This window comes from Danio rerio, chromosome 25 (genome assembly GCF_049306965.1).
Source record: "Danio rerio strain Tuebingen ecotype United States chromosome 25, GRCz12tu, whole genome shotgun sequence".
NCBI lineage: Eukaryota > Metazoa > Chordata > Actinopteri > Cypriniformes > Danionidae > Danio > Danio rerio.
Genome location: NC_133200.1, coordinates 6,391,898 through 6,412,207, shown reverse-complemented (window position 1 = coordinate 6,412,207; position 20,310 = coordinate 6,391,898). Strand labels below are relative to the sequence as shown.

Below are 20,310 nucleotides of genomic sequence, written 5' to 3'. Positions count from 1 at the left end.
GAACACACCAGAGTAAACGGTTTCTGGAGTGTTTGTGCAGGTTTATGAGTTTACTGTGCTGTTTAGTTTTTCTGTCTGTCTCTCTGTGTTTTACTGGTGTGTTTTCTCACAGACGCACAAACCCGTTTGGTGAGACGGAGGAAGACGACGATGAATCAGATACACACGGTAAAGCCGACACACTGCTGTTAACACAATATAATACAGCTAATAAACACCAATACAACAATACTGATGTGTATACAGGCCATTTTATTTACTAGAGAAGCAAGCACAACTGTCAATCAATGAAAATATGATTGCGTATAATTATTGATCAGAATTAATGTACTCATTTTTACACAATTTTGTGTGCACTAATTATAATTTAATATATTTGCTCTATATTTAAATCCAGGAATAATGAAGTGTAATCAGAGCATTATGAAGAGTGTGTTTTCTCTCTGTCTGTCTGTCAGACTCTCTCCTGCAGCAGGTGTTTGCGGTGCGTTTTCTGGGCTCGATGGCGGTTCGTTCAGGACACACACAGGAAGTGATCTACGAGGCCATGCGGCAGGTTTTAGCAGCTCGAGCCATTCACAACATCTTCAAGACCACCGAGTCTCATCTGATGATCAGCAGCTCCTGCATCAGGTCTGTCTGCTGTTCTCAGATCAGCGCTAATATACTGTACAACACACACTTGTGACACGCGCGTCTATTCCTGCCTGCAGACTCATCGACCCGCAAACACAAGTCACCAAAATCAGCGTAAGTGAACGTCTGTCTCGTACACTCGTGTACATCTTATTTTTCATATCACACTACTATTGATATTTTAATATGTGTAGTTATACATTTAATATAATGTACTGGTACTTTCATAATTTGCTTTATTAATGTGTATTTAAACTTATTTTAAGATTTAAAAAAAATTGTATAAGTATAATATAAAATGAAGAATATAGATATATATTTAGGGTGCTTTCACACCTGTGAATCGATTCATTTGTTCTAAAACAGGGATTACAATTGTTACAGTGTTGCTCTTTGTTCTTGGTGCGGTTCGCTTTCACATGGTAAAGTTTCTAAACAGACCATAAGAGCCAAAACAAATCATGTGTGAGTTACCTCTCCTTACATTGGTCAGAGTTTATGGTTTATTTTGCTGTCCTGCATCCTTATTTTAATTCATGGCGATGGGCAATAAGACATTATAAGCGGAAAGCTGCGCTTTAATTTTGAATGATGACGCCCACAGACATCGTCAGCAGATATAAATCAGAGGTAAGACTCTCTCATGCGTAGCCCTTGGCTAGACCAGAGGTTCTCAAAGTGGGGGTCGGGACCCCCCGAGGGGTCGCGGGACAATGAAGGGGGGTCGCCTGGTGATTTTCAAAAATCAATTAATTTTTATTAAACCTTAAGACTTACTGTATTTTATCAATAATCTACTGATGAGAAAAAATAGTCGTTCATAGTTACTATAAACTATATAGTTACTATAGTAGCTTATAGTTAATAGTTCTATTGGATTGCGACTTCTCTAGTAATTACATTATACTAAAGGCACAGCAATACTTTCAGATGCAGCAGATTGATTTTATAACACCAGGTTAAACTTTCTAGCCCATTTACAGCACTGACATGCATAAAAAAAAAACAAAGACTAGACTTGGGTCTATTGGTGTGTGCGCGTCATTGCATACAAGGTTTCTGTATTTATAACCACCTCCTCAGAGAAAATTGGGGGTCACGAGTCACTGGCATTGTCATTTTGGGGGTCACGGGCTGAAAAGTTTGGGAACCCCTTGGCTAGACTGCAGTTCAGTCAATGTTCCTAATGGATAAACAGCTCTCGTTAATATTTCAGCATGCTTTCACTTTCGTATTTAACATGAAACGCACATGTCCACCGGTAGGAATGACATCCCGCCCTACTCCTCATTCTCCCTTCATATAGCCGTATGCCTATTACATATCCATAATACACTGTGATTTAGCCGCACTCGGATGGTTTTGCTTTCTCACTACAATCGATCCGCTCCAGAGTTTGTTTCAGTCGAGCCAAGACCACCTCATTCAGGCGATCTCTGACCGATTGATTTGGCGCCGATCCGAGCGCGATTGCTGGATTCACATATGCCAAAAGAAACAATTTCTGTTTAATAGAGAGCAAATTTCTTCAACACATTTCTAAGCATAATAGTTTTAATATGACTTATCTCTAATAACTTATTTACTTTATCTTTGCCATGATGACAGAAAATAATATTTGACTAGATATTTTTCAGGACACTTCTATACAGCCTAAAGTGACATTTAAAGGCTTAACTAGGGTAATTGGGCAGGTTAGGGTAATTAGGCAAGTTTTTGTATAATGATGGTTTGTTCTGACTATCAGAAAAAAATATAGAGCTTAAAGGGGCTAATAATATTGACCTTAAAGTTTTTTTTTTTTAATCAAAAACTGCTTTTATTCTAGCTGAAATAAAACAAATAAGACTTAAATAAGACAGACCTACTGTGAAAATTTCCTTGCTTTGTTAAACATCATTTGAGAAATATTTAGGCTAATCATTCTAACTTCAACTGTGTAAATATATAATAATAATAATACATTCCAATTTAACACTTTATTCTTTTTTTTTAAATGTTTAAATATATTAAATTGTAATAAATCAATAATAAATTTTTAATTATTTTATTGATATTTTTCATATTTACTATTATCAGTAATGATATATTGAAGTGTTGTAATATTTGTGCCTTTAAACTATTTTTAAAATACATTTTAGAAATGAAAAAAATAAATTATACATATAAAAGAAAGAAATATAACAGTAATATTTCTGTTGATGTGATGTATTAAACATAAAGGATATTGTAAATGATGTATTTCATTGATATTTGTAATATTGATCACTGGTGATATTAAAGTACAGCAATATTAATGTGACTAAAATTTTAAAACTTAACCATAAATTATTTCTTTCATTCATATTTATAATATTCATAATTATCTCGAGTGCTATAAAGTAGTTATATTTATGTGACTGTAAACTGTTAACATTTTAAAATAATAGTATGAATGTATTGATATATTTAACATTTATAATTATCATTAGTGATCTTATATTAGTGTTGCAATGCAATTGTACAATTTAATAAATTGTGTATTTTATTTAATTGATATTTTTAGTATTCATAATTATCACTAGTGATATTCTATTGAAGTATTGTAATATCATTTTTGAATGTTATAAATGATGTATATTTTTAATTTATTAATATATTTTATATTTATAAATATCACTAGTGAAATTATATTAGTGTAGTAATGTCATTTTAAAATGTAATAAATTATGTATTTTATATTTTATTACTATTACAATTATTACTTTATTATATAAAGGTATTATAATATTTATGTATATGTAAACCATTTAAAATGTAATAATTTTTTTTATACAATCAAGATGACATTTTACAAATATAATTTTTTTTAAATTTAAAGATGTTAAAATAACATATTTTTATAACATATATTATATAAAATTAGCAACAAACTAGATTTGTTAATCTGTGTGTGTGTGTGTGTGTGTGTGTGTGTGTGTGTGTGTGTGTGTGTGTGTGTGTGTGTGTGTGTCAGTTCCAGCTGCAGGATGTGAGTGAGTTCGCAGCTCATCAGGAGAACGAGCGTCTGATGGGGTTTGTGGTGAGGAGCTCAGCTGAAGATGACGAGCCCTCCTTCAGTGTGTTTGTGTTCGAGAGCAACACTGAAGGAGAGAAGGTGAAAAACACACCAGCACACACACACACACACACCTCACACTCTACCTCAGCTCAACTCCTGCTGTTTCTCCTCAGATCTGCTACACCATCAACCTGGCCAAGGAGATCGCAGACGCCCGGAAGGTAAAAACACACTCCAAACATCCTCATTCATCCAAACATCATTCCACCACAGAGGTGAAGGGTTAGTTCATTTAAAAAAAATGTAAATACCACAAGATTTGTAGATTTAATAACTTAAATTTTTTAGTTTTTATGCCCCAAAATGAATCCTGATGAACACAAAACGCACATTATTCAACATGTGTTACTGGAGGGAAAGTAGTGTTGTTCATTGTTATCAATATATTGAATAATCGTGTGTGTGTTTGACGTGTGTATCAGGATCCTGAAGCTCTGGCTCAGCTGATGAAGTCAATGCCACTCACCAATGACGGAAAGTTCCTGTTGCTGGACAACGAGACCGGAGACACCGCAGAAACAGCCGGACAAGAAGAGCAGGAGTCAGAGGCTTGATACACACACACACACACACACACACACACACACACACACACACACACACACACACACACACACATCCTCCAAATCTCCACACACTCAATGAAAAAAACAGACTGAACGCCGCTCATTTGTTTAGCACTTTCCCAGCTTTAAATGCTCACTATATAAACAGAAAGCGAAGGATTAAACAGAAACCAGTTTACATGTTAAAGGAGTAATTCACCCCAAAATGAAAAGCAAATCAATTGAATCTTTGGCTCGTTCCTCGTACAGCGACTGTCAGTAGTGTGTATGAGCCCTACAAACCTGATAATGATACTTTTGCCAGTGTAAATCATTGTCATTGTAGTGAGAGTTTTCATTTTTGGGTGTACTGTCCCTTTAAGAAAAGATCAACTTTCATTTTTCATCAAATTTCAAGGTTAAAATTGTTTTGTACGGTACATACACCATGTTATAATAAAAAAAGATGCATTTTGGGGCCTGAAAATGTACGTAATGCGTAAAAGTTTTTCTAAATGATAACGCTATCATTTCCTTTAACTATATTTTGTGAAAACATCGATGTTATGCATGTGTAGTCAGGCATGTGTTAAAATGACTCTTGTCTGTTTAGCTCTTTCCCAGCTTTAGATGCATTTTCATTTTTGGGTGTACTGTCCCTTTAAGAAAACAGAAAATACCTGATTTTTCATCATTTTTATGGCTAAATTAGTTTCGTAGGGTATGTTCACGCAACACCATGTTAAACATGAAAAAGGAGAGAAAAGTTGTCAATTTAGGGCCCAAAAATGTACAATTTTAAATACATAAAAGTTTTTCAAAATGATAACGTTATCATTGGCGTTTAACTATGTTTTGCAAAAATAGCGGTTTCGCATAGTTTAGTCTATAGTCAGGCTTGTATTAAAATGCCGCTCATCTGTTTAGCACTTTCCCTGCTCTAGATGAATCTTCGATTTTGAGTGTCCTGTCCCTTTAAGAAAAAAATCTACTGGATTTTTTATTGTGTTTTAATGGATGAAATGGTTTCGTAACAAACGTTTATGCAACACTATTGTAAACTAAAAAAAGGGGGATTTTGGGGCCTGAAAATGTACTATTTTAAATGCGCAGAAGTTTTTTTTAAATGATAATCATCTTCATTGAACTATATTTTACATTGTTTAGTCATTAGTCAGACAATTAAAATGCCACTCATCTGTTTAGCACTTTCCCTGCTTTAGATGAATCTTTAATTTTGGGCGTCCTGTCCCTTTAAGGAAAAAAAAAAAATCGACTCTATTTTTCATTATGTTTTGTAGAGTGCATTTATGAAACACTATTGTAAACTGAAAAGGGAAAAAATTGCATTTTGGGTACTGAAAATGTTCAATTTTAAAGTTGTAAAAGTGTTTTTCCCAAATGTGAATATAATCATCAGCGATGTTTAGCTTTATATCACATCAACTTGATTTTTTTTCATATTTTTATTGTTAAAATATTTTCGTATGGTACATTTATGCATTACCATTTTAAACAAAAAAAATAAATTGTGCATTTTGGGGCCAGAAAATGTAACGCGAAAAAGTTTTTAAAATGGTAAAATTATCATCTCCTTTTAACTAAGTGTTGCGTGTACTGTTCCTTTAAGAAAAAAATCGTTACTTTTCATAATTTTTTACCGTTAAATGTCTGTTTCCACAACACTATTTTCGACTAAAAGTGGAAACAGTTTTGTGCATTTCAGGTCCTGAAGCTGAAGAACTTTTAAGTGTTTGATGTTTTTTGTCACCTATTTGTAAACTATATTTTGTCATAATATCTTTCATATTATGTGTTCGGTTTATAGTCGGGCATTAGTTACAGGACCGTATTTGTGCAGATGTTTAGTTTTCCTTACAGTATGACATCGCCACCTACTGGTCTGACATGGATAATACAGTGTCATTTCTGTAAATCCGTTAACAGAGATCATCTGAACAAAAACACAACAGAACACGTTCCCGTTTTACGTTCAGCATTGAACCGTAAATGTACCCTGATTTTATTACGTTTATAAAGCATCAAACGCACTTTGTGACATTTTTAAAGCTGATTCCAGCACATTATAAACATTCCATCAACTCTACCATTCCATTTTTATGGCGACGCTCTTTATAATTACAGCTGAATCCCAATTTGCATACCGTGATTAGCATTTGTGCATCTCAAATCATACTGAAGACTTAAAAGATATTCTCTGCATGCTAATATTGCTTCAAAGAAGACACTTATGAAATGGCAAGGAATGTAAAGCTTGAACGGTTTGCTAATGTATTTTAAGGTAACAGATGCTTACATGCTGATATTAGGATTTTAAAGGTGCTACTTTTAGTGCTTATGCTAGTTGGGATTCAGCACAATGCTAGTTCATGTTTCCTCTTAATATTGTTGGTTGTAATATTATTATTTTTTATTTAAATGTGCAATTTAATCTCTTTAAAACACTAATAGTAAGAAGTCACCGTATTTTCTGGAATACAAGTCCTGTTTGTTTTATTATTTTATTAATTAGTGCTATGATTAAAATAGAATTTAAAGCACATTTTACATTTGTAATGTTCATTTTTGCTACTAGTAATTATTTAGAAAAAATTAACATGTACTTAAACAAATGTTAAACTATTTACATGACAAATACAGGGCGTATTTTCTGGAAAATACAGTACTTCCTGCTGTCTGTTTACATTTAATCCCATTTAAAAATATACACAGAATCTGTAGATTAAACAATACTAGTGTATAACTCTGGTGGGGGAAAAGAAATAGTCTCAGGGTGAGTCTGGTAACAAAGCTAAATCATTTCCTCTTTTTTTTAATCCTCAGTATTTGTTGTGGGATCAGTTCATTAAACATTTCCATGAGTAGTCTGTGTACTGAAGGTTCCGGCTGTTGGAGTTTAGACATGGTTGGCTAGCATAGCTCTGAATGAAGTTGAACTGTTGTTTACATTGATGCAGTGGATAAAGTGTTTGTCCAGCTCTAATATTCCTCAATACGCGTCTGAAGTTTAACCTGCGATGAGCTTGAGCATGATGAAAAATAAACCACTGATGAACATGGTGTGTCAGATTCTGCCCATGTAACGTCTTGACAGAATGTACAACTCTTTAATAAAGCTTTCTGACCAATTAGAAGCTCCACATATTATTATTTCTGAATGAAATGCTGACATTTCTTCTGGGAAAGATCATGAAAAATCATATATCAGGAGTTTTAAAATCACAGATGTATCGAAGACATTATTATTATTATTTCCCAACTCTTGTTCCTGAAGGCACACCAACAGTACACATTTTCAACCTCTTCCTAATCAAACACACCTGAATCAACTCATCGGAACTTTAGAGACTCCAAAACCTGAAGTGAATTGGTCAGATAAGGAGACATTCAAACTATGAACTGTTGGTGTCACTCCAGGAAAACAAGATAGCCCTGTTCTGGAAAGTGGGCTGGGACCAACAGCTCATTTGCATTTAAAGAGACAGACAAAAATGTAATTAACAGCATAGGATAATAAATGGTATTTAGTGCTGAATTCACACCAAATGCGAAAATCAAGTAATCACACAAGCAAAATCAATAAAAACGTGTGAATAATGGATGTGTCTCAAATGGTTCAGAATACGTGACATGTTCACCAGCAAATGTCTCATTTAGGTCCACTGAAGAAGCAAAAGTTGACTGAGGAGGTGAGAAACATCCTGTGAGTGAATCAGAGCTAGTGACACAGTGTACCACATTTGGTGTGAACCCAGCATTACACATAATAGTGGACATCTGAGACTTCTGTTTAAAAAGAGGGCATAATATGACCTATTTAAAAAAAAAAAAGTCCTGAGAATGCAATCTGAAAATTAAATATTTTATTTTACATCACACACCACAATAATACTGAACAATACAGATTTGAGTTGATTGTTGGTTGATCTTTGACTCACATGAGGAAGATCAGGAGTCTTTATAGTAGTTGTTAAGGTTGATGCGCAGCAGAAAGTCCTCCAGATGTGGCTGATAGCCTTTGTCCACCAGTTTGGACACCACTGTGAGAAAACACAAACATAAACACACACGCAGTCATTTAACTCTGTTTAGAAGGAGCAATAATAATTATAAGAGCTGTTTCAGCATCAAAATATCGCAATGTGAAAGTTTATTATTTGCTTGTGTTTTAAAGACTTATACTAAGCATTTCAAGAGCGTTTAGGTACAAAAAAGTATGTTTAGAGTGTAACAAAGATGAACTGTTTTTAATTCTTACACCATGTCTGCAAAAGAAAAAACAATGTAGATTTTTTGTCTTGTTTCTAGTTCAAATATCTACATTTCAGAGAAAAAACAAGATTATTTTAGCAGATTTTAAGGAAATTTCTTCTGAAAGCAAAAAGCAGAGAATATTTTTACTTGATCTACAAGAATTTGTGGATATTTGGACAAGAAATGAGTCAAAGCAAAGAAAGAAATATATATATATATATATATATATATATATATATATATATATATATATATATATATATATATATATATATATATATATATATATATATTGCATTGTGATTAATTTGTATTTCAATATGTGAATACTGTTAAAACTCCCCCAAATCACAAATAGCGCTATTTAAACAATCTTGTCAAACTGTATCATATTGCCATATCCAATCTTTTTTTCCAATTCCATGCATCCCTAATAATAATCCACTGAAAAATACTCAAGATTGAAAACATTTCCCATGGGGCTTTAAATAACTTCATTTCAGTACACACACATATTACTGAGCAAACGTATGTGATTTGAGAAATAATTTTGCATGAGTTCCACATTTCTTTTTAACTAGAATGAAATCATTTAAGAGAAAAAATCTGGCTACATGGCAATACTAAAAACTATATTGATCACATTTTTCATTAGTTATTAGTAAGCCCACATGTAATCTGTAATTTATTTACTTGTGTGTACATTTATATTTATTCAGTTTTTATATTAGTTTAAGTGATATTATTAACAAAGAACTGTTTATAGATTTAACTTTTACTCCATAAATGTCATTTTTTCTATACTTTGGTAAAATAATCTTTTTAGGGTTGGGATTTTTTAAAGATTATTTCTTTTTTCTTGCAGATTAAGGGTCAGTCCAGCTACAGAATAATAATTCATAGAAGTGTGTTGAGAAGTATATCTTCATCTGGTTAATCCATCACTATAGAATAGTATGTTATTTAAGTTCGCTTTAGCAACTAAGGTACATCTAATTTAAACTTAGAATTATTTTCTTCAGAGTAAATACAGGAATCGGAGCAGAATTCAAATCCTTTTTAAGACCTTTTTAAGACTCTTTCCATGCATCTTAAGACCTTATAACCACTTTTTTTTCCACGTTTTACCCAGAAACGTTGGCGAGATTTTAACTTGCAGTATATTTACTAAATATTCATGTAAGAAACTAATCCAAAACTAAAACATTATTCATATACTGAATACAAATCTATTAAATCTAGCTAATGCAGCAGGCTGACGCATACAGAGCTGCAGAAATGATGATGTTGCCTTGGTTACTGCAGTAAAGAAAGCAGCATGATGTGAAATCTAGCAGGATTTTATGGATTTTATGAAAAATCAGCGATCTCCACTGGCTGAGTGATATTTGATATAAAGTGAGTCTCAGATTGTACAAGAAGCACTGCATTAAATTACATTTCCCCCGCCATGTCTTTATAATATAAGCATGTATTTTACCCCAGTTTATATTCAATGGAGCTTCTGCGCTAGCCTGCCGATTCTGACGGGCGCGTGCGAGTAAACAGCTTTTTATCTCGTTTTAAGCTTGAGCAACCAAATGAATGCCAGAATTTATTTAACTGAATGTATTTTAATGATATTACAACATCGATGCTGTAAAAGGAACCGTATAAAAATGGAAAAAAATTCACAATAACAGGTCACCAGAAGTTTATCAGTATGGCAAAAACACTAGCTCGGCATATACCCTATTATTTACATTTTTATTAAACCTAATTAATTATTGTGCCTAATTAACTTAGTTAAGCCAGTTAACTAATTACCCTACAGTTAAAGTTACAATGATTTGCCCTCCTGTTTTTTTTATTTATTTCCCAAATGATGATTAACAGAGATGATTTTTTTATTTCAGCCAGAATAAAAGCAGTTTAATCTTTTTTTTAAAAAAACATAATAAGGTCAGTATTATTAGCTGAAAAGGTCATGATTTGCACTCAAAAAATAATTGCTTCGTATGGTTTTTATTTTTCATTCTTCGGGCGATACAAAACACAAACATTTCGGCACAACACCTTATCAGCCCCCTTAAGCAATTTTTGTTTTCAACTGTCTACAGAACAAGCCACTGTTACACAATAACTTGCCTACCCTAACCTGCCTTGTTAAGCTAGTTAAGTGTTTAAATAAGTCTTTAAATGTCACTAAATAATATCATGTACAATTTCAAGACACTAGTATTCACTTTCATCATGGCAAAGATAAAATAAATCAGTTATTAGAAATGAGTTATTACAACTATTATATTTAGAAATGTGTTGAAAAAGATTTTTCGTTAAACAGAAATTGGGGGAAAAAAAAAAAATCAACAGACGCGCTAATAATTCAGACTTCAGCTGTATGTGTCTGTACTGAGGGTTGTGTGTTGCTCAGTGTTTCTCCTGACCTTTGAACAGAAAGCGCGAGTAGTATTTGAAGGTGTTGTAGGACTGCTGCATGGCGATGAAACCCGGATGCACCGGCTCCCCCTGCTGGAGCTCCCAGCGCTGCGCCACCAGCTGACCACGAAACTTCAGGATGAGGCTGAAGATGCTGTGGATGATGTTCATGACGGGGGCCGCTTTCTCCGTCAGCAGACCTCTGCGGTTCAGACACAAATCAGCATTTACTCTCAGCATGTTCTTGATTTTTTTTTAGCTCAAACTGGGATTCTGTGGTCCTTGGTGATTCATAGAATGACAAGTCCAATCCGAAAGCTAGGAGAACTGTGTGTGTGTGTGTGTGTGCTGACCTGAAAATGGCTCTGTTGAGGTATTCTGCGTGTGTGCGGTGAATGGCGTCCAGGTCGCTGGCACTGCTTAGCTTGTGTGTGAACTCGCTCCAGGACACCTGCAGGATCTGGTTGGCGATGTAGCCCTGGATCACCTTCACGAAGTGCTGCATCTCGTGTCTGTAGAGCTGGAGCTGGTGGAACTGAGCCGAGCGACCCGCACCTTTAACCAGAGCTGAGGAAAGCATCATTGTCATCAGCAACATCAACAAAAGAACCAGTTCAGCTACAGATCATTTGTTTGATGAGGTTGCAATATTATTACTTGATATTATTATTATTTGTAATATTATATTTGAACAAGAAGAGCTGACGGCTGATAAATCTCACCGGTGCGCTTGAGGTGAAACCAGACGTCTCGGAGAGTCCAGACCATGTGTTTGAGCTGCAGCAGGAAGGAGAAGAGTCTGTTGTATTTGTTCAGACAGCTCTCCGTGATGACGATATTGACCGGCCAGTCCACCTGAACAACACACAGCAGCAAACAATCCTCATGCCGGGTTCACACACTCATCAGAAACATGGAAAAATTACATTTTTCAAGTATGGAAAAGTTTTGGAAAAACAAACCACATACTGCTGAATGCAAAGGGATCAGCTTTTCTGTGAAGTTTTTATTATAATATTTTAATATTACTCAAATGATGTTTAATGAAGCTGAATGCTAGTACACTACAAAACAACTAGTAAAATATGCACCATCCTCACGGCAACAACATGAAATAATCCACCACAGCCTTATTGACTATATGACACGCTGAGAAAGAAATTAATTACGTTTAAATTCATGCAAAATGCTACAAAAATGTTTTAACAGTATTTCCTATTCTTTTTTTTCTTCAGGGGAAAGTCTTATTTGATAAGTTTGGCTGGAGTAAAAAGCAAGTTTAAAATGAATAACATTGTCCCCCTTAACATTATGATTTTTTAATATATATTGGCTACAGAACAAATAACTGTTTTGACACGCCTAATTCTCTAAAATTGCAACCAAAAATGTAAATTTTTAAATCATACTTTAAGCTGAATGCTAGTATACTGCAACATCACTAGTGAAATATGTACAGTCCTTAAGGTAAAAACAAATCCATGAGGTATTAAATTGTATATTAGTGGTGTAACGGATCACAAATCTCACGGTTCAGATCACACAACGGTTTTTGAGTCACGGTTCAGACCATTATTCAGATCAGTAAAAAAGGAGCCAAATGTGATTTATACAACAATCTTAACATCTCGTACAACAGATCATATTTATTTTCAATGAATGATTCAACAATTCAAACAGCAAACTTTGTTTCATTACAGGTGAATCATTTCTGAAAACCTGTTCAGTGACATCATTTGCCACCCATTGGTTACACAATGTAATTGCTACAACATTCACTGATGTCAAGTTCCATTAAACGATGATTTTAATCTTTACCATGTTTATATCTGAACTATAAACTGTTCTCCGAGTACTTCTGTGTTGTTTAATTGTTTGTAACGAACTGAAAAAGTGTAAAAACTGAATCTGTCTCGATCAAATGCAGATTTGAATGCAGCACTTAGGATTAAAAAAGATGCAAATCATTATCATTTATCATTCATGTTGCGCGGGTTTGAATGATACGGGAGGCGATCTCTCTGCAATTTTTATAAATGTTGGATTAACCTACAAGTTCAAAAAAGTTATTAATCCATGGGTCACACGCATTCTGAACCACGAGTTGTGCTCGGACGGACCACAGATCAACCATGATATCCGTTACACCCCTAATACTATATATATAAATATATATATATATATATAAATAAATATATATATATATATATATATATATATATATATATATATATATATGTATATAAATATATATATATATATATATATATATATATATATATGTATATAAATATATATATATATAAATATATATATATATATATATATATATATATATATATGTATATAAATATATATATATATATATATATATATATATATATATATATATATATATATGTATATAAATATATATATATATATATATATATATATATATATATATATATATATATATATGTATATAAATATATATATATAAATATATATATATATATATATATATATATATATATATATATATGTATATAAATATATATATATATAAATATATATATATATATATATAAATGTATATGTATATATATATATATATATATATATATATATATATATATATATATAAAAATATATATGTATATATATATATAAAAAAAAAAAAATATATATATATATATATATATAAATATATATATATATATATATGTATATAAATATATATATATATAAATATATATATATATATATATAAATATATATATATATATATATATATATATATATATATATATATATATATAAATATATATAAATATATATATATATAAATATATATATATATATAAAAATATATATATATATAAATATATATATATATATATATATATATATATAAATATATATATATATATATATATATATATATATATATATATAAATATATTTATATATATATATATATATATATATATATATATATATATATATATATATATAAATATATTTATATATATATATATATATATATATATATATATATATATATATATATATATATATATATATATATATATATATATATATATATATGTATGTGTGTGTGTGTGTGTATGTGTGTGTGTGTGTGTATATTCAAATATTATTGATAGCTAGTATGTAATTATAAATGTATAAACATTTAAATTAGCACTAATTGTCAGTACCATAACGATAATAAACAGTGGAATAAGTATATAAGTATTTATTTATTCTCTGATTTTTAAATTGGTTAATATTTTAAATATAACTATATTTTTAAAATTACAAAAGCTTGTTTATTTGTTTATTATGCTAGGTTTTTATAGTGTCTTCTGAGGTTTTTTTTAATGTTCTTGCTGGGTTCGATGCATGTAATTTCTGCAATATAATCTACTGTGATGTTTTGAATGAAAAAATAAAGAAAACTGAAGTTACAAATATGTATATATATATTGTTATACGTGTTAAAAAAGGAAATATTTAAAAATAATTAATTTATTATGCAAAGATCAAAATTGTATTTTTTTTAATTCAAAATTTTACTTAAATAATAGTTTTAATATTAATAATCATTTTCAACGGTAGTTTTGAAAAATTATTGGAAAATGATTTACATAAGATATGGATCCTTTCATTTATTTTTTAATAAATAAAATTGTGTAATCATTCACCTCAGGTCAACTGAAATTCGTCACTTAAACAAAAACAGAAGTGTGCATAATCATCATCGGTGTCTGACCTTGTACCGCAGCTCGAGGCAATTGAGAGAGTCTGGCGCGTGCGGATGGAAGATTTCTGGAAGGTATCTCAGAGCAAACGTGAAGTGAGCCGCCAGTTCACTGTCTCCGTGAACACTGTACTGAAGAGCCTTATTGAGGATAGAGTTCAACACCAGCGGCGTCAGCAGCTCACCGGGGGTCTGTCCACTGCCCAGCTGAACACACACACACACACACACACACACACACACACACACACACACACACACACACACACACACACACACACACACACACACACACACACACACACACACACGTTTCTTTCTTCTGTTGACCTCTGTTGATATTATTTAGACATTATTTAAACTATGAAATGGTTACTGGTTTTCAACATTCCTCAAAATATCTTCTTTTGCGTTCAAATGAGAAATAAAGAGTGAGAGATTTTTGTTTTTGGGGTGAACCATGCATTTAAAGTCAGTGAACTTACGGTTGCTGAGTCTTATTTCAGTATGTTGATGTGCCTGTAACTGAAACTGAATATTAAGTAGGGGGTGGGACTTTCTGTTTGCACAAACTAACGGATGCTGAAGCATTAAACTGGCATCAATAGGGAAGGACCACCACTGCAAATGTGGTAGCAAATGCTCAGACTTTGATTGAAGATTACCTAAACAAACAAGCTTTTTTCCGTTGGGTTAACTTTGAATGTAATAATTAAAAGTGGCACTGTCGCCTCACAGCAAGAAGGTCGCTGGTTCAAGCCTTGGCTGTGTCAGTTGGCATTTCTGTGTGGAGTTTGCATGTTCTCCCCGTATTCACGTGGGTTTCCTCTGGTTTCCCCCACAGTCCAAACACATGCACTATAGGTGAAGTGGGTGAACTAAATTGACTGCAGTGTATACGTGTGTGAATGAGTGTGTATGGATGTTTCCCAGTACTAGGTTGCAAATGGAAGGGTATACACTGCGTAAAACATATGCTGGAATAGTTGGCGGTTCATTACGCGGTGGCGACCTCTGATAAATCAGAGACTAAGCCGAAGGATTGAATGAATGAATGTTCAGACCTTTTCAAAGAGCTGATCGCTGAGAGAAAGAGCAAACTCCCCGTCCTCCATCAGCAGGAAGTGCCGGAGAGTCTGGAAATGCTTCTCCACAGCCAACTCCACGAAGAAATAATCCACCACAGCCTTATTGACCATAGACACGCTGAGAAAGAGAGGCAAGACATTTAAATTCATGCAAAATATTACAATATTTCAACAAAATTGTATACATTTTCTCTCTCTTGATTTGTATTTTATTTTATATTTTATCTTTAATGTATACATTTGGGTGTGCAAATTTTTGGAACATTATTGTACATTATTTTGTTAGATTGGATCCAGATTTGGCTTCAGTATTGACCTAATGTATATGCAGAAATAGAATATTGTAACGCTTCCTTTAGAAAACATTCATTTAAATGAGAGATTTCTGGTGTATGTTGAGCACTTTACATTGTTTTGTTTTATTTCAACATTGAGCCAAGTTAACAAAATTGGTTAAAAAAAATTTCAAATTAAAAGTATCACCACTTAAAAATAACTACACAAACAACAATGCATCCAACAGTATTTCATTGATCGTTTTCAACCCAATAACTTCCTTGAAACAATCAGTAGAAGCAGAAACAAGGCTTATATTTGATGAGCTGTGCGTGTGTGTGTGTGTGTGTGTGTGTGTGTCTTACTGTGTAATGAGTGGTGTGGTGACGGAGTGTTTCATTAGCACCGGCAGCGGCATCATCTCACTCTGCTGTACTGCGGTGGCATCAGTGGCGTGATGAAGAGACGGTTCCATGGACAGACCATTCGGGCCCCGAGTGACCTGAAGCAGAGGCTCAGAGTCTGGAGCTGCAGCTACAAAACAAACACACACACACACACACAGCTTAGTTTAACATACACCGCACAAAATACTCTTCAAAGGACCAAGACAAATAGTAGATCAAAAGATATTTGAAAGAAGAAAGTTGAAAAACGGGTAACCATTGACTTCCATAGTTAAAAAAAGAAAAAGAAATAACAGTTACTATGGAAGATAAATATTGCCACCCACCCAACCCCCCGGTCTTCAGTTTCCGCGCAACATAAAATTGATCACAAAAGAAGATATTTTGAAGAAAGCTGAGAAAAAAAAAGGGGTAACCATTGACTTTCATAGGAAAAAAAAATAAATAGGATAAAACTATGGAAGTCAATGGTTACCTGTTTTTTTCAGCTTTCTTTAAAATATCTTCTTTTGTGATTAACAAACGTTTGTCTGCCATAGTAAAAAGTAAAAAAGATATTATGGAAGACACGTTTGTTGATCACAAAAGAAGATATTTTATAGAAAGTTGAAAAACAGGTAACCACTGACTTTCATAGTAAAAAAAAAAAAAAACAGATACCATGAAAGTCAATGGTTACAGGTTTCCAACATTTTTCAAAATTTCTTCTTTTGTGTTCAGCTAAAAAAAGAAAATCATAAAGGTTTGAAACAAGTAAAGGGGAGTAAGTGATGACAATTTTCATTTTTGGCCCCTTTAAGGAAAAAAGCATAACATTATTTCCAAATGAAAAAAATGTATGAATAAATCCAGAAATTGACAATTTAACATTTTCATTTGTTGTAATTAAAAATCACAAATATTCATTTCTTAACTCTTGTTAGAACTGCAGTTGTGTGTCTAACGTCTGGAATCATAGCATTTTTTTTATTAAGTTGTAAATTAAATGCTCTAAATGACAATATTTCATCTCACATTGAGAGTTAGTAGTTCACAGACTTCAACAAAAAACTCCTGTTTACTCAAACACATAACTATAAATCAAAAGTCAGATATACTGGTCTGGTACTCACTCATCAGGCTGTATGAGTCCTGGTAGTGCTCCACCTGATACTGGCAGGCCAGGCTGAGCAGATAGTGGTCTTCTGGACTCTCACGAGGAGACAAACCCAAGCCCAGAGCCCATGCAGCCAGACCCTCATCCAGACTGAAGAGATCAGTAGGGGGCGCTGTGGCACAACAAAACAAACAGCATTACAAATGTTTTCACAGACATATTAACAAAAGGATATATATTACACTTTCAGTGTGCAAAATGTAAAACCATGTAAAACATTTCATTTGAGGAGTTTTTGCATCTGAAGTCAATGTTTTCCCAGCTTTTTTAAAAAACATTTTCTTTTTACCTTTATTAATGCAAATTATGCAGACTATTTTTTTATTATTTGCATTCTTTCACTTTTAAGTAATATATATTTCTATTTTTCTTTCTCCTTTAGTTATATTTACATTATTTTAATATTTCTAATTTTAATAACTGAAGGTGTCTGAAAGCATTGTAAGAATGTTTGCTGAATGTCGTGGTGTTCTCACCATGGGTGTCGATATCTGCTGGGTTTTCTGTGTCTTGTGATGCTTTTTCAGAATTGGCTGGTTGTTGGTCACCATACAAACTCCCTGGCACCATCCCGCCAACCACACATCCCATGCCCAGCGCTGAGTCTGATGAATGCCCGTAGGCACTGCTGTAAAGAGAGCTGGGTCGAGTGCTCTCAATCCCACTGACCACACACCCAATTCCCAAGCTGGACTGAGAGGAATGTCCATATTCACTGCCGGGTATTGGAGATGGCTGTGGGTTCACGCCTGACACAACACATCCTGCTGTTAGTGTGGAGTCAGACGCATGCCCAAAAGCACTGCCAGGCAAAAGAGTGGGCATATGGGTGGCATTGGGTATTACGCAACCCATTTTAAGGGTGCTGTCAGAAGAGTGACCGTATTTACTCCAACGTGGACGAGAGGAGGCGACATCTGATACAAACTCACCCACCCTTATATGGGCGTCAGAGGCGTGGCCATGAATATTAGCAGTAGGAGTGGTTGTGGTTACCTCAGAAACGTGTTCACCAACCCTTATATGGGCGTCAGAGGCGTGACCATGGATGTTAGCAGTAGGAATATGAGTGGTCACCTCAGAAACGTGTTCGCCAACCCTAATATGGGCGTCAGAGGCGTGGCCATGGATGTTAGCAGTAGGAATATGAGTGGTCACCTCAGAAACGTGTTCGCCAAGCCTAATATGGGCGTCAGAGGCGTGGCCATGGATGTTAGCAGTAGGAATATGCGTGGCTACCTCAGAAACGTGTTCGCCAACCCTAATATGGGCGTCAGAGGCGTGGCCATGGATGTTAGCAGTAGGAATATGAGTGGTCACCTCAGAAACGTGTTCGCCAACCCTTATATGGGCGTCAGAGGCGTGGCCATGGATGTTAGCAGTGGGAACATGAGTGGTCACCTCAGAAACGTGTTCGCCAACCCTTATATGGGCATCAGAGGCGTGGCCATGGATGTTAGCAGTAGGAATATGAGTGGTTACTTCAGAAACATGTTCGCCAACCCTTATATGGGCGTCAGAGGCGTGGCCATGAATGTTAGCAGTAGGAATGGGAGTTGTTACCTCAGAAATGTGTTCACCAACCCTTTTATGGGCGTCAGAGGCGTGGCCATGAATATTAGGGGTGGGGATGGAAGTCGTCACTTCAGAAATGTTTTGTCCAACCCTTGTATGGGTGTCAGAGGCATGGCCATGGATATTAGGGGTTGGAAGAGAAGTGGTTACCTCAGAAACGTGTTCGCCAAGTCTAATATAGGCGTCAGAGATGTGGCCATGTATATCAGAAGTAAATAGAGGAGTGGCTACCTCTGAAACATGTTCACCAACCCTTATATTGGCATCAGATGCGTGGCTATGAACATCAGAGGAGGACAAAGACGCAATCAGTGCCGGATCCTGATCGGCGGTGTTATTCCTCATAAGAGTATCAGACTGTGACTCATGGAAGCTGATGAGAGGAGACACAGATTGTTCTTGCTCTGGCTGAGAACAGTGAGAGGTCTGGCTGACACTCTCGCAGGACTTGGCTTCATCTGCTGGCTCCTGGGTGGCTTGCTTTGGCTCTGAACCTGCGCTGGCCGCCGAGGGCTCTGTTCCCGTCGCTTGTTTTTCTGTACACCGGCTCTCGCTCTCTGCTTCACATGTGCTCTCTTGAGTGGTCTGGGTTGAAGTGTTTGACTCGGAGTGAACCGGGCCCATGATCCGCCCCGAGGCAGTGGAGTCTCCCAGCTGAACGAAGCTCTGTGAAGGGTGTCCATGAACACTAGCTTTCGGTTGACCTACCAGCCCCTCTGGAATGAACTGACCTAACGGAAAGCTGGAATTGGATGCCTGTCCAAATTCACTAGGCAATGGGAAGGACTCCAAGACTTCCGAAACATGTTCTCCGAGCTGTATGTGGGAAGCTGATGGATGTGGCACACTTGGGTTGGGTGCCTGAGAAATCGGCAACAGGTCGGATCCAATATCATGGAGTGCCTGGGTCACGGCACCACTTTTAGGGCTGTGTGGAGGCTTGGGGAGGAAGTCAGCAGTGTCGATTCCTTCTGATATTACAGCTTGACTTATTGCAGGAGGGCAGGGAGAAGCAGAGGATTCTGGCACTGGAGGATGTCCAGTTTGTGGTTCACTTAGATTCTGCTGTTCAGTGAGCTGTGGTCAAAA

The 20,310-nt window shown here is 34.7% G+C and overlaps 2 protein-coding genes across 9 annotated transcripts in view; one reads left to right on the top strand and one right to left on the bottom strand.

The window, feature by feature from the left end:
• appl2 (adaptor protein, phosphotyrosine interaction, PH domain and leucine zipper containing 2) overlaps nt 1–7,436 on the top strand; it is a 28,154-nt gene extending 20,718 nt beyond the window's left edge. Inside the window, exons 16-22 of one of the 3 annotated variants that reach the window (XR_012399738.1) lie at nt 113–168; nt 459–633; nt 714–750; nt 3,632–3,772; nt 3,850–3,897; nt 4,159–5,093; nt 5,398–7,436. Coding sequence is in view for 2 of the 3 variants with exons in the window: in XM_073941616.1 (XP_073797717.1) it covers nt 113–168; nt 459–633; nt 714–750; nt 3,632–3,772; nt 3,850–3,897; nt 4,159–4,290 (589 nt within the window). In the remaining variant the exon portion in view is untranslated. 3 annotated transcript variants of the gene reach the window in all.
• Nucleotides 7,437–8,150: 714 nt separating this feature from the next.
• Nucleotides 8,151–20,310, bottom strand: part of tubgcp6 (tubulin gamma complex component 6) — a 44,169-nt gene continuing 32,009 nt past the window's right edge. Inside the window, exons 17-27 of one of the 6 annotated variants that reach the window (XM_073942696.1) lie at nt 19,129–20,298; nt 18,827–19,047; nt 18,123–18,745; nt 17,603–17,758; nt 16,449–16,617; nt 15,784–15,925; nt 14,732–14,926; nt 11,697–11,829; nt 11,328–11,541; nt 10,983–11,176; nt 8,151–8,342 (exon numbers count right to left, since the gene is read on the bottom strand). In XM_073942696.1, the coding sequence (XP_073798797.1) occupies nt 8,251–8,342; nt 10,983–11,176; nt 11,328–11,541; nt 11,697–11,829; nt 14,732–14,926; nt 15,784–15,925; nt 16,449–16,617; nt 17,603–17,758; nt 18,123–18,745; nt 18,827–19,047; nt 19,129–20,298 (3,309 nt within the window). In that variant the 3' untranslated portion in view covers nt 8,151–8,250. Of the gene's footprint in view, nt 8,343–10,982; nt 11,302–11,327; nt 11,542–11,696; nt 11,830–14,731; nt 14,927–15,619; nt 15,926–16,448; nt 16,618–17,602; nt 17,759–18,122; nt 20,299–20,310 lie in introns of those variants that run through there. The other 5 variants (XM_073942694.1, XM_073942695.1, XM_073942693.1 and 2 more) reach the window with 5 other exon arrangements.